Source organism: Gastrolobium bilobum, unplaced genomic scaffold, assembly GCF_033153095.1.
Source record: "Gastrolobium bilobum isolate Gb01-03AN ecotype WA unplaced genomic scaffold, APGP_CSIRO_Gbil_v1 utg34787, whole genome shotgun sequence".
NCBI lineage: Eukaryota > Viridiplantae > Streptophyta > Magnoliopsida > Fabales > Fabaceae > Gastrolobium > Gastrolobium bilobum.
Genome location: NW_026897009.1, coordinates 123212 through 135829, shown reverse-complemented (window position 1 = coordinate 135829; position 12618 = coordinate 123212). Strand labels below are relative to the sequence as shown.

At 31.7% G+C, this 12618-nt stretch overlaps 1 protein-coding gene across 1 annotated transcript; it reads right to left on the bottom strand.

The window, feature by feature from the left end:
- Window positions 1–5025: 5025 nt before the first annotated feature.
- Window positions 5026–6933, bottom strand: LOC133303400 (protein FD-like). The gene is made up of 3 exons (XM_061503311.1): window positions 6117–6933; window positions 5950–6027; window positions 5026–5411 (listed from the first exon to the last, which is right to left on the bottom strand). The coding sequence occupies exons 1-3, from the start codon at window positions 6618–6620 to the stop codon at window positions 5334–5336; spliced, it is 660 nt and encodes a 219-aa protein (XP_061359295.1). The 5' UTR covers window positions 6621–6933; the 3' UTR covers window positions 5026–5333.
- Between the last annotated feature and the right edge of the window lie 5685 nt (window positions 6934–12618).

The window sequence follows — 12618 nt, the reverse complement described above, 5'->3', positions numbered from 1 at the left end:
TTAATCGTAATTAAAATTTAGGCTCTTAATTTTCTAAAAAATTTATTATATAAATAATTTTTTAAATTCATGCAACAATCTTATGAGAATGTTATCTTTTCACAATTATAGTTTTTTTAAAAACAATACCTTACAAAACTTCAAATGAATCATCATCTATAACTATTTTTTAAAAAAATATTTGACTTTGAGCTCAAAGTAAAAGTTTTCTTATCATGCCAAACTTAATTTTTCATATTTTGATTTTCTATATTTATATTTGGTTTAAATTTCTAAACTCAATCTCAATTTTCAAATATCAATTTTTACTATTAAGTGCAATCTGATACTGGAAGAGGGAATGCCACAGGCCCACAGCCAATTATCACTTGTTTTCTTCAATCATTGGTTGAGCTGACGTAAGTGGGCAATTAGTGTAAGAAATTGACCAAAGGTTACTCATTTACAGCCATTAATTTTGGGTACGCCAGAGGAGAACCGACAAATTAGCACCGAGAAATTTTTTGTAAGAGACATTGTCGAAGAAAGATAATGTGTAGTGACATAAAATAACATCGACGTCAACAATATTGTTATCTCAAATTAATTGGTATCTGCAGTCGACAAATTCAAATAAAAGATAATAAAAATTAAGAGAAAGGAAAATAATAATAACATAATAAAAAATAAAATATAAAAATAAATTAGAATGCAAAATAAATAAATAAATAAACAAATATTAAGAAAAGAAATTAAAAAAATTGTGTGGAACATAAGGAAAAAAAAAACTATCTACCCCTCTCCTAATAACTTTTATCTATTTTTGGTCCTAAGACATTATTTGTCCATCTATTTATCACTCTATTAAATTTTATTTTATTACTTTTCTCGAAGTTAATTTCGTTTGATCTCTTCTTCCCTTTGCGTCTGTTAGTAATAAATTCCCGTTTTAAACATTCAGGGCTCTTTTTTTTTTTTTTTTTTGGTATCCTAATTCCTAGGGCTCTTTAAATAATATGTCCAAATCATTTCAATATTTTTTCTAATATTTTCGGCCACTATAACTAAATATTTTATTTCTTATCTTTCATTTATTCATTTAAAAAAAAATATTTTAAAAATTAGACCGATAAATTTTCTAAACCATAATGTAAACTAAATAATGCTCAAATAAAAAATAAAACCATTTTTTAATTCAACTGATAACTCATTTCAACTTTTAAAACATTACATCAAATCAAAGGATGGGAAAATAAAGCGAAAGGAAAGGTTCGAGGATAAGATTATCTTTCCTTGAAAGAAAAGGAGAAATTATTAAAAAGAAAATATAAATGAAACAACTACCCGTGTCGTCCTGGTATAGCGTTAGCGGCTTGGATCTGTCTGTATCTACTTTTACCCCTTTTCACACATAAACCCTGAATTGGAAATGTTTCACTTTAACCCCCTTTAGCAACTCCTCTGTTTCTTATCTCAAACGTCGAAATTAGAAGCATACAACAAATGGGTTGCAACTTTTGAATGCCACTTAACTTACTTCTCAGTTCTCATAATGGAGATGTTGAGGTTCTACAGAGAGTGCTCATTTTGGAAGGATTAGCAGAGGTCTTCAAGAGTAATTGTAACTGTAACAAATGAAACGTCACCTAAAATAAATTGAGAAATTAAAGCCGCTTAAACTCTTTATATTTTCTTTCATTCTGAGTATTAAGGTGTGCTTTATTAACTAATTGAATTCCTGTTCAGTTTGCAATTACTCGAAAATTGAACCTAAAAACAGAAAAGGATGCTTCGAGTTGAACTTTTTCTTTCTTTTTTTGGCAGACCTTCCCCTTTACTTAAACTATGATCATATGTAAACACCAATCACCTAACAATCCCAAATTAATGTTTAAAAAAAAAAAAAAACACAAGAAGAAAAAAAAAAGAGAGAAGTGGCTGACCTCTTCTACATGTCTTCTGAGTCTAGAATTCTCTTCTATTAAACAGGAAATTTTATTTTCCAACTCATTTGTATAAACCTGCAGAAATTGTTTTGTGGTAGTTAATAAACAAGAAGAAAGGAAAAGGAGCATGTTTCATCATTGAAAAGATCAAGAAAGTGAAGAAAGAGAGTTTCCTGTTTCCTCGCTCTGGACCGAGCAGCAGACTCTCTATTCTTGATCAGGCGCTTATGGCGTTGATCAGGTGAATCATAGATATGTGGTTGGACACTTTTCTTGGCATCATAGGGGCTCGTGGTCATAGAAGATTTCAAAGTGTGAAAGGAAGAAAGGAAAGAGTGATGACTGTATTTCGTGGAGCAATTACAAAGAGAGGCAAGTTTAATATCCTTCCAAACTTGTTCCATGGATTTTTTATTGGATGACGAGGAAGGACATGGGGAGGGAGAGTTTGTTACATGGCTCAAGCAATTGCATGACGATGATGCCATGATTCTTTCCCCTGCAGGTCACGGCATACTCTAGTATATTCTGTTACTGTCTGTGTTATCACCAGATTTGGAGATGACAACCCACCACGGTTAAATCGCTTGGACAATTTGTACTTGCAATGGATTAATTAACATGACCATGACCGTGTTCTAGTTCTGGGGAGGATGCTAATCATTAATGGAGGTGGAGAATAAGATAAGAAAAAAATATTAAAATAAGGAGCAATAAAATTATATTATTAATTTATTTATAATGATTAAAATTCTGAAAACATAATCTAACATGATTATATTAAATAATATATGAGAGATCGCTAAGAAACATTTAATTCTCCGTATTATTTTTAAAATTTTAAGAAAAAAAGTTTAAGAGCTTTTTAATTTTTCAATTTCTAAATCAATAACTACCGACACTGGTTAGGAAATATCTTTTTCGTATACACTGTTTTTGTACCATACGTTGAATCTTTCACACGCCAAATATGTTATTGGTTTTAACTTTAATCACCACATTTAATGTTTAATGTCTAATTTGTATAATAATTATTTAGAGACAATAATGAATCACATTTCGATAGTTTCATATTACAAGGATGTAATGATAATTCACGATCTTATAAAAAAATTCACAACATATAACGTGACATATGTTAAGTAAAAGAGTGTACTAATATTGTCCTGCATTTAATCTACTTAAGGTTCTTTCTTAAACTAATATCATGTTGGGTAGATGGAATGAAAATTTTACGAAATAATAACAAAAAATAATGATTCAAAATAAGATGACTATTTTTAATTCCTAGTTTGATGGCTTTCAAATAGAATGTATTTCAAGCTATTCAATTACGCGATATATGAAAATAATATATTAAAATGTAATTGACTTTTGTCTACATATGGGAAAACAAAAATATATATTTTTTTGGTTGGCATGGAAACGAAAGAACAAAATAATTTTCATACGCGATTCTGTTTCTTTCTAATTTGTCCTTTTGTTTCTTTGTCTTTTTCTTTAGATGTTATCATGGTGAAGTGGAAAGTAGGGAGAAAGAAAATGGGAAGAAAAGAGAACAAAAATCACTGACGTAGGGAAGTGGGAACCAACAGATGGTGGAGTGAACTATTCCACGTGGTGCTCATCTATAAGTTGTGTAAGAGTATCTACACGCTTATAAACAATTTGTTGAGAGTGCCCGAATTCATGCCTTCGGGAAGAATCTTTCATGAAGCACATCCCAAAAGGGATGGAGCTTATGCAATTTAATATTTTGCCCAAAAGAGTAACTGGATGATTGGAGTAAGACTCTTTAATTCATCGCGGCAAATGAAAGCCACTGTCCCCACCCAACACTAAGCGTTCCCACTTCCCAGATTGCCCAAATTGCTCACATCTACATTATTCCTAATAGTTGCGGGAGAAAGGTGTCCCTGAATTATTCCCTAAATTCACCAATTTGTTATCATAAACGTGTATAACAATCGTGGGGAAATATCTTCTAAAATGAGCTTGTGAGCTCTAGAGCCGGCAAAACGGGTTTGGCTCGGCGGGCCAACTCGTTCAACCTGTCAAACGGGGTGGGACGGGTTGAGTTTTTCAACTAATCTCAAAAGCGGGACGGACTCATTTTTTGGCGGGTTGATGACGGACATAGGCGGATCAAGGCGGGTCAGTGTAAAATAGGTTTGGACTGGCGGGCTAACCCACCCTACCCGCCAAACAGGACGGGGCGGCCTGACTCATTTTTTGACGGATTAATGACGAAGTGAAATGGGACGGGGCAGAGCGAGCTACCCACTTTGCCACCTCCAGCGATCTGTGGGGTAGAACTGGATAAGAATTCGTGTCACCATCTGAGCTATAGTCAGAGTGACAGAGACCAATCCAGAAAGTCAAGACAAAATGCTAAGGTCGTGACAGTGTTGTTGAAAATCTCGATGGAACGAACAAATTGGAATTTAGTAAAACAAAATTAACTGATATTGTTTGAATTGTTTAAAATAAGATAAAATAAAATAAAATAAAATGAGAATTCTATTAGAGAGCGTTTGATAGAGGAAATTTTTTTTACCCGAGAATTATGATTTCCAAAAAATATGAATTTTTTGAAAATTTTACCAAAAAGGTGTTCGGTAGATTAAAATATTTTTGAAAATACTGCATTAATTTTTTTAATGTTGTGTTTAGTTGTATTAAATTTTTTTATTATAAAAATCCTAGAATATCATCCCCTAAATGATATTCCTGAATGGTATTTTTAAAAGAAGTTACACATAAAATAAAATCTCGAAAAAATTAGATTTTCAAAAAAAATTTAAAAAATTTGTACCAAACATGAATAAATATAATTACCACTCTTAATTTTCCGAGAATCCTAAAAATATCTCATAACAAACGGCCTCTTACTAGTAATTTTATTCTGTCATTGCATATAATTTGACTCAGTCCTACTCAATTATCTAAATAAAACGTATGTGGTTCAAATTAGCTGACATGATATTGCGATACAAATAATTAAAATCGTGTTTGAATTAACTTATTTCACAATAGGAAACTTTGGAAAAAAGAATATTTTTTATTTAAATTGTTGTATTCCTAACATATTGCACTAATATATCAGGTAATAATTGATTAATCCATGAAAATATATACCAGTTATATATTAATACTCGGAGAATACCGTTACACTGTAGCTTCCAATTTACTCCAACTTAAAAAAAGATTATGAATAGGAACAACCCTGACAAACAGGTAAAAAAAAGCAACGTGCTTGCAACGATCTCAGTTTGCAAGAGACCCTTGAAGGAGATATCTTGCAGAGTACCAAAACTCACTTTGTTACACCCCTTTACAACCCCTCAATCTCTTATTCTCAAACGTTCGAACTTGAAAGCATACGAGCAAGTGCTGACACCTTAATTCTTAAAATGGACATGTTGAGGTTCTATACAGAGTGCCCATTTTGGGAGGCTTAGCAGAGGACGACAAGCAGAGCTGCAACTGTAACAAAAGAAATATTAACAAAATATTAAAGCCGCTGAAACTCTTCACGTTTTATTTCATACTGAAGAAGGATTAAGAAATGCTTTCTTTAATTAATTCCAGATCAGTTCACAACATGGAAATTGTCACAGAAACAAACAGGATAAACTTCCTTTTAGTTGACCTTTACCTTTCTTCTTTTGGACAGAAGATAGATTATATTTATAAATTTTTATAACTAAATTTTAATCGTTGATTTTTATTAATTTAATTGATTATAATTTATTAAATCATATAATTAATTATTAAATTTTAATAAATTTTAACAGTTAAATTAACGAAAATTAATAATTTAAATTTAATTGTAAGAGTTTATAAATGAATTTTTTTTATAAATATAGCCTTCAGCAAAATATTTCTTTTACTTAAGTGACTTAATTAAGATGATTAAGATATGTTACTACACAAATCTCTTTTAACCCCCACCCCTTGTCTCTCCTACCCAAACAAAAAAATAAAAAGTAAAAAAATTAGAAACGAAATAGAAGTAGCTGACCTCTTCCACTTGTTTTCTCAGACGAGAATTCTCTTCCGTTAAACGGCCATGTTTAATTTCCAACGCATTTTTATAAGCCTGCAAAAAATGATTTCTGGGGAGTTAATGAAAAGAAGAAACAAAAAAACCAGTTTTCATTTCACCATTAATAAGATCCAGAGAGTTACCTTTTTTCTCGCTTTGGACCGAACAGCAGATTCTCGATTCTTCATCATGCGCTTATATCGTTGATCAGAGGGGTCGACATAGATATCTTGGCGAACCCTTTTCTTGCTACAGGAGGAGCGTGTTGTAAAGGAAGAAAGAGAGGAGTTATGAGTACTATGGTTCTGAAAGACAGGTCTAGAACTGAAGTTGGGCAAAGTTGGTTGAGTTTGCAAAGTAGAATCAGCCACCAATATAGGATTGCAGGCAGTGGATACGGTTGTAGATGAGTCTTTGTTGAGGGATCCAGCCAAAAACTCGTGAAGAATCATGTTGCTTGAGGCACAAGCGGTGTTGGTGGTGGAAGATAGGGTGGCGTCCATGTCCATGGAGCGATTACAAAGAGAATCAAGTTTTATATGGTTCCAAACTTCTTCTTCAATGGATTTTGTGTCTTTGGATGGGGTTTTAGGAGCTAAGGAAGAAGGACACGGTGAGGGTAAGTTTGTCTGTGATGAAGCCATCATTTTCTCTCTGTGAAGCCAGAATTTGTCTCTACAGGTCACACCACACTTTAGCTGCTGCTTCTTTTTTTTCACTCTCTTTGGTCACGACCGGTATGGCCACTTTTGGTGCAGAGAAGGAGGTCCACCACAATTAAACCAAGACATTTATTTTCCTCTTTTGGCGAGACCATCAACACATTCTTTTGGTACAGTGTTTTTTGTTTTTGGTAAATTTGGTACAGTGTTTTTACCACTTATATCTGTCACCCACTCACCCCTCTTCAATTTTTTATATTTTTACTATATTTAGCATTCATATAACTTTTTAATGCATGATTTGTGTGTAATTATTTATACATAATAACGAATCAGATTATCACATATAAAATTTATGAATTATGCTTGGTGCACAACTTGAAGTTTCACGTCACATTATCATTAAATATAATTAAATAATAAAAAATAATTTTTTGATAGATAAATAATAAAATTATTTAAAGGTGAAGTTATGTGTAAAACGTTAATTATAAGGTGGGTATAATTAAACCTGAGAGAAGTAAGATCTTTAATTTTTTTAAATTACTAAAATTAATTTTAAGTGTATCATAAATTTTTTAAAAGTAAATTTATTACATCACCCAAAATATATTAACATTTTCTCAATTTATTTCTAAAACATTATTTCTAAATACGATTTAATAATTTTAAAAACAATTCCTTTAATATTATTATTTTTAAACTTAATTTTAATAAACAATCCTTTAAGCTGCGCATAAGATTTTAAGTGATTGCGAATTAATAAATTTTTTTCTTACTTTGCATTATTTAATATATTACATAATAATTATAAAATTTAAAATAAATATAAAAATAAAGTAAGGAATAATAATCGCTTACATAATTGAAGTGATGAACCATTTACCAAAAAAAAAAAAAAGTGATGAACCATTAATAATGCAGACTACTTATTTTATAAACGGTCAACTATCTCTGTTTATACGGTGAATCAATCTGTCGCCGATTATGGACCATCTGTGGTCAATATTAAAGTAAGTAAATTTGGGGATAGATTCTATCTTACCTATTACATGTGTCTCGTTGAGAATGAAATATGTTGGCTTTTTGATCTTTTTAACCTTTATTAAATAAAAAATAACTATTTTATCCCTGTTCAAAAACTATACCTCAATGTGCCCTTCTTTAATCAATTAAAAGGAAGACTTAATCGATTAAGTGTCAAAAAAAATTTAATCGATTAAGTGTTGTCTTAAATCCTTATTTCCCAGTTCCTAAGATGCTTCTTGCCTTTTCCATCCGGTATCCAAAAAATCAACCTTTCTTGCAACCAGAATAGTTCCACAACTTGTTTCTTCAAATTAGATTGACCCAGCAGGAAGCATGATAATAAGGTAGATAATTCTAGAATTCACCTAAAAACAAGGAAAATCCTTTGAATAATAATACTCACACATGTACTTGAAACAGAAGTGGCAAATTGTTCTGCAAAGCCAGAACAGGGGTTCAATTCTAGGGCAACCTATGGTAAGGGATATGTAAACCTACTATAAATGCTTAGTAAGATTGATGGTCTCTTCTAACCAAGGATAATCTAAACTTCAATTAACAAAAAAAATACACCGTCTTAACGTTTTTCAGCCAAAAAGAAAAATCGATATTCATGAACCTTAAGGAAATGAAAATCATCATGCGACGTCCGAGAAGATTGAATGGCGGATAGTGTATCGTCGATGCGGTCATCTTTGATCAGAGCCACGACCTTGCATCGGAGCGCGTCTTCATCGCCAGATGCAACTGCAAGAACTGCGATGCGAACAATTTTGGGATTTAAAACAAAGGAATGGGACATGATCCGTTTACAAACTTTTTTTTGCAATTACACTAATGTAGGACCGGTCGTACACTGTGTGATTAATGTAGGACCGGTCCTACATAGTGTAGTTTGTAAGAGTTTGTAAACAAAAAAGTTTGTAAATATAACCTGTCCCTTTATATATATATATATAGAAGAAATAAAATGGGTTTAAGAAGAAGAGTGTGATATAGACAGACTCTGACATGTGAGTTTGATGGCATTGTCGAAAGCAGATTGAGGTCATCGATATTTAATCGATTAAAAAGGATACATAATCGATTAAGTTTTTTTTGTAATCGATTAAAGAGAGACAAATTGAGATATAGTTTTGAAACAGGGACAAAGTGGTTATTTTTTATTTAATAAAGGATAAAAGGGTCAAAAAGCCGAAATATGTTGATATAAGAGATCAGAGATGTTTATAATGGAGATCAAAACACTAGTGAAGCTTCCTATGGTGTGCATAAGGTGGGTGTGTGTATGTAGGGGTATGCAAAAAAACTGGTTCACTTGCCCTGTCCTACTTTGACCTGACTCATACATACCCATTTTTTTGAACTGAGTTTAATTACTGACCCACTTTTATTTGAGTCAGTTTTAGACCTGACTTGTTTTAATAATGACTCATTGACCCAAAACTTGACCCACACCCATTATGTGAAAAAAAATCACAATTATGATTCTCTCTTCTCTCTGTCACATTCTTGCACTCCACCAAAGAGGATCTCTCATGTGCTTCTCGACTTTTCTTGTGCTCAATCCCGAGCTTCTTGATTAATTTAAACCCATATGGTATGATATACCTGAATATCTTATTGATGCCATGTTTTGCTATAATGGTCTTGGTTATTGACTATGGATTTAACTCTCTGATCCTTCCAACATCGCCTCCTTTATTTCATAACAAGCAGTAGATTTCCTTTCTCTCTATTCCTTCATTTTTTATTTTATTTTAATGGCTTTTACATCGTAGCTTTTAAGGTAAAATTTATGTGCATGGTAACTGAGAATTTTCATAAATGTCTCGCATAATAATCTTGAAGGCTCGCTGTCGATTGAGCTCAGCAAATTAGCAACTACTTCTTTGCCCAATTTTTATTTGAATCATTATGTGTGGAATTACAGTTATTACGTTAATGAAAAATTTCTATACAACCATTCTACCTATATAATATGTCGTTGTTTATCAATCTAATTCCTATACATTTTATATTTTCTTTGTAGTTGATAACTAAAATTATATATGTACAAACATATTAGCCAAGAGTTGCCTTAAACTATTTGATCTTTCCCTAATAATAATTGTATAATTTGGGTTTGAATTTATGAATTTTCTATCAGTAGACATTATGTAATTTTATAATATATCATTCTTAAGATGAGAAGAGCGTTCTCTCATCCTTTACTTTTCATTAATTTTCACTAATTTAGCTTCACATGTGCAGCCGGCTTAAAATTACATTCCTTATTTATTCAACAAATATCAAATTTATTATATAATTTATATATTTTAAAACAAATAAATAATTAAATTACATGAGTTTAAAAAATAAATCAATAACTATAAAAAAAAATTAAATTAAAAATATGTTTTGAAACCAAGTCAAAAATGAGTTAGGTCAGATTTGACCCACTTCAGAAATCAAGTCAGACCCACTTCAGAAATCAAGTCAGGTCAAACCCGACTCGGTTTTGAACTAGTTGAAAAAAATTCAAACCAAGTCAGACCTGACTTGGATCAAATTAAACCGGATCGGGTCGAAATACCTGACTTATAAAAATCAAGTTGGGTCGAGTCGGCACAAAAACCTGACCCGACCTGACCCATGCACACCCCTATGTGTATGGCCAAGATGGATCTGCAGAGGTACAAAGTAACAACATAGTAGAAAGTGGAGAAGAAGATCTCCTCCATGTGTGAAGGGGTATTTAGAAAGGAGAGTCCTCTTTAACATGAGAGAGTGAGTTGGTAAGTCCCATGAAATGTTTCATCAAGCCATGTCTTGGTCTAAGACAAGACATGCTGCCCAAGTTTACAGAGGCAACAATGCAGGAAAAAAGCGATATCCAAGTAGTGAGCCTCTAACCCATGGGTGCCTCTAGAAGATTCTAGACTATGGGTTTAGTGATACTGGGCCCAATCATGCTAAGCCTAAATGGGTATCTATAACAATTCTCAAATATTATTAAATCAAAATCTTAATATTTGTGTCTTCTTTTGAGATTCTAATAGGTAAGGTAGACATAGAAACTCGTGAAGCAGTGATGGTGGTGGAAAACAGGGTTGCGTCCATGTCCATTTCCATGGAGCAATTACGAAGAGAATCAACTTTTATCTGGTTCAAAACTTCTTTTTGGATGGATTTTGTGTCTTTGGATGGGGTTTCAGGAGCTAAGGAAGAAGCATACGGTGAGGGTAAGTTTGTGTCTTGGCTCCAGCAATTACCATGTGATGAAGCCGTCATTTTCTCTCTGTGAAGCCAGAATTTGTCTCTGCAGGTCATACTAGACTTTAGTTTTTTTTTTCGCTCTTTTGGTCACGACCAATATGGCCACTTTTGTGCAGAGAAGGAGGTCTGCCACAATTAAACCAATACATTTTCCCCCCTCTTTCGGTGAGATAATCCACGCTAATAAATTTTCAGTGTATCGTATGCATAGAAGATTTAGTGTATTTATTGATTCACATGTGGATAAAAAAAATCATATAATCTATTTTTTAAATAATATAATATTTTTTGTTCATTTATCATAAAATAAATTGATAAATACACTGAATTCAATGCTATGTTGTACTAAAAATTTATTCCATCCACACATAATTTTGGTAGTGTTTTTACCACGTATATATGTCACCCATTCGCCCGTCAATTGTGTCTGTCCTCCATAATTTTTTTACATTTTTTTCTATATTTAGCTCTCATATTACTTTTTATTGAACGATTTGTGTATAATTATTTCTACATAATAATGAAGAATTTTATAAAAGTTATGTTGTAAGAAAAGTGATTGTGTTATGGTATAGAAATTCGTTTTCCGTGCCATAATTTTTTTTTTTTGCTTCAAAAAATGCGAATTTCACAAAATATTACGTGTGTAGAAAAAAATTTTAGTCATGTTGCATGATGAATGCAAATCCCAATGATGAATCACATATAAAGTTTATGAATTATGCTTGGTGTGCAACATGAAGTTTCACGTCACATTATCACCTTACATCACAGCGGAGTAATGAAATTGAAGTATAAATACAAAAAAAGAGATTGATTATAAATATGATTTAATTATTTTAAAAATAATTCCTTTAATATTATTATTTTTAAAATTAATTTTAATAAACATTTAATTATTGATAGACAATCCATAATTCCTCTCAAAAATTCTCAAAAAGATTGGGGATCTATCATGACTTTGGTGGTGGTGGAATACCGATATCTAACCTCACTTAGAGACTGTATATAGAGTTTTTGGGTTTGGGATAATTCGAGTGTAATATATTTTATACTCTGGAATTTTTTATAATGAATTTTAATCTCTCTCCTATGGACTTAGCTTGATTTTGGGTCAATCACGTTAAATTGTATGCTTGTGATTTTATTTATATTTTAATGTTGTCGGTTCTTACTATATTTTAATAAAAGAAATAACCAAGTGATGTTTCCACTGCATAAGAATAAATCTTGCGATATTGTTTTTAATATCGATCTATAATCCCTCCCAAAATTCTTAAAGAGAGGCAGATGTGCCCTGACTCTTGGAGGATATCAATATCTAACTCCACCTAGACGATACAGTATACAAAGTTCGTGTTTGGGATAATCCGAATACTATATACTTTGTATTTTCTCACAATGGATTTTAATCTCTCTCCTATGGATATGGCCTAATTTTGAGTGAATCACGCTAAATTATTTGCTCGTGATTTTATTTATATTTTTATGTTGTTGATTTCTACTATATTTTAATAAAAGAAATAACCAAATGATATTTCTGTTACATTGGAATAAATCTTGCGATATTATTTTTAATATCGATCTAGATTTATTTCCCAGCACATTTGTGGTCGATATAAAAGTAACTAAATAGGACATAATAATTGTAGGATCACTCATTATTTTATAAACAAGTATGCATACGGAAAAACTT

Coding starts and splice junctions, on each gene's coding strand:
- LOC133303400 (XM_061503311.1), bottom strand. CDS start 6,620: ATGATGGCTTCATCACAGACAAACTTACCCTCACCGTGTCCTTCTTCC. Junction 6,028..6,116: donor GGTCCAAAGCGAGAAAAAAG/GTAACTCTCTGG, acceptor CATTTTTTGCAG/GCTTATAAAAATGCGTTGGA. Junction 5,412..5,949: donor TGAGAAAACAAGTGGAAGAG/GTCAGCTACTTC, acceptor CTTTTGTTACAG/TTGCAGCTCTGCTTGTCGTC.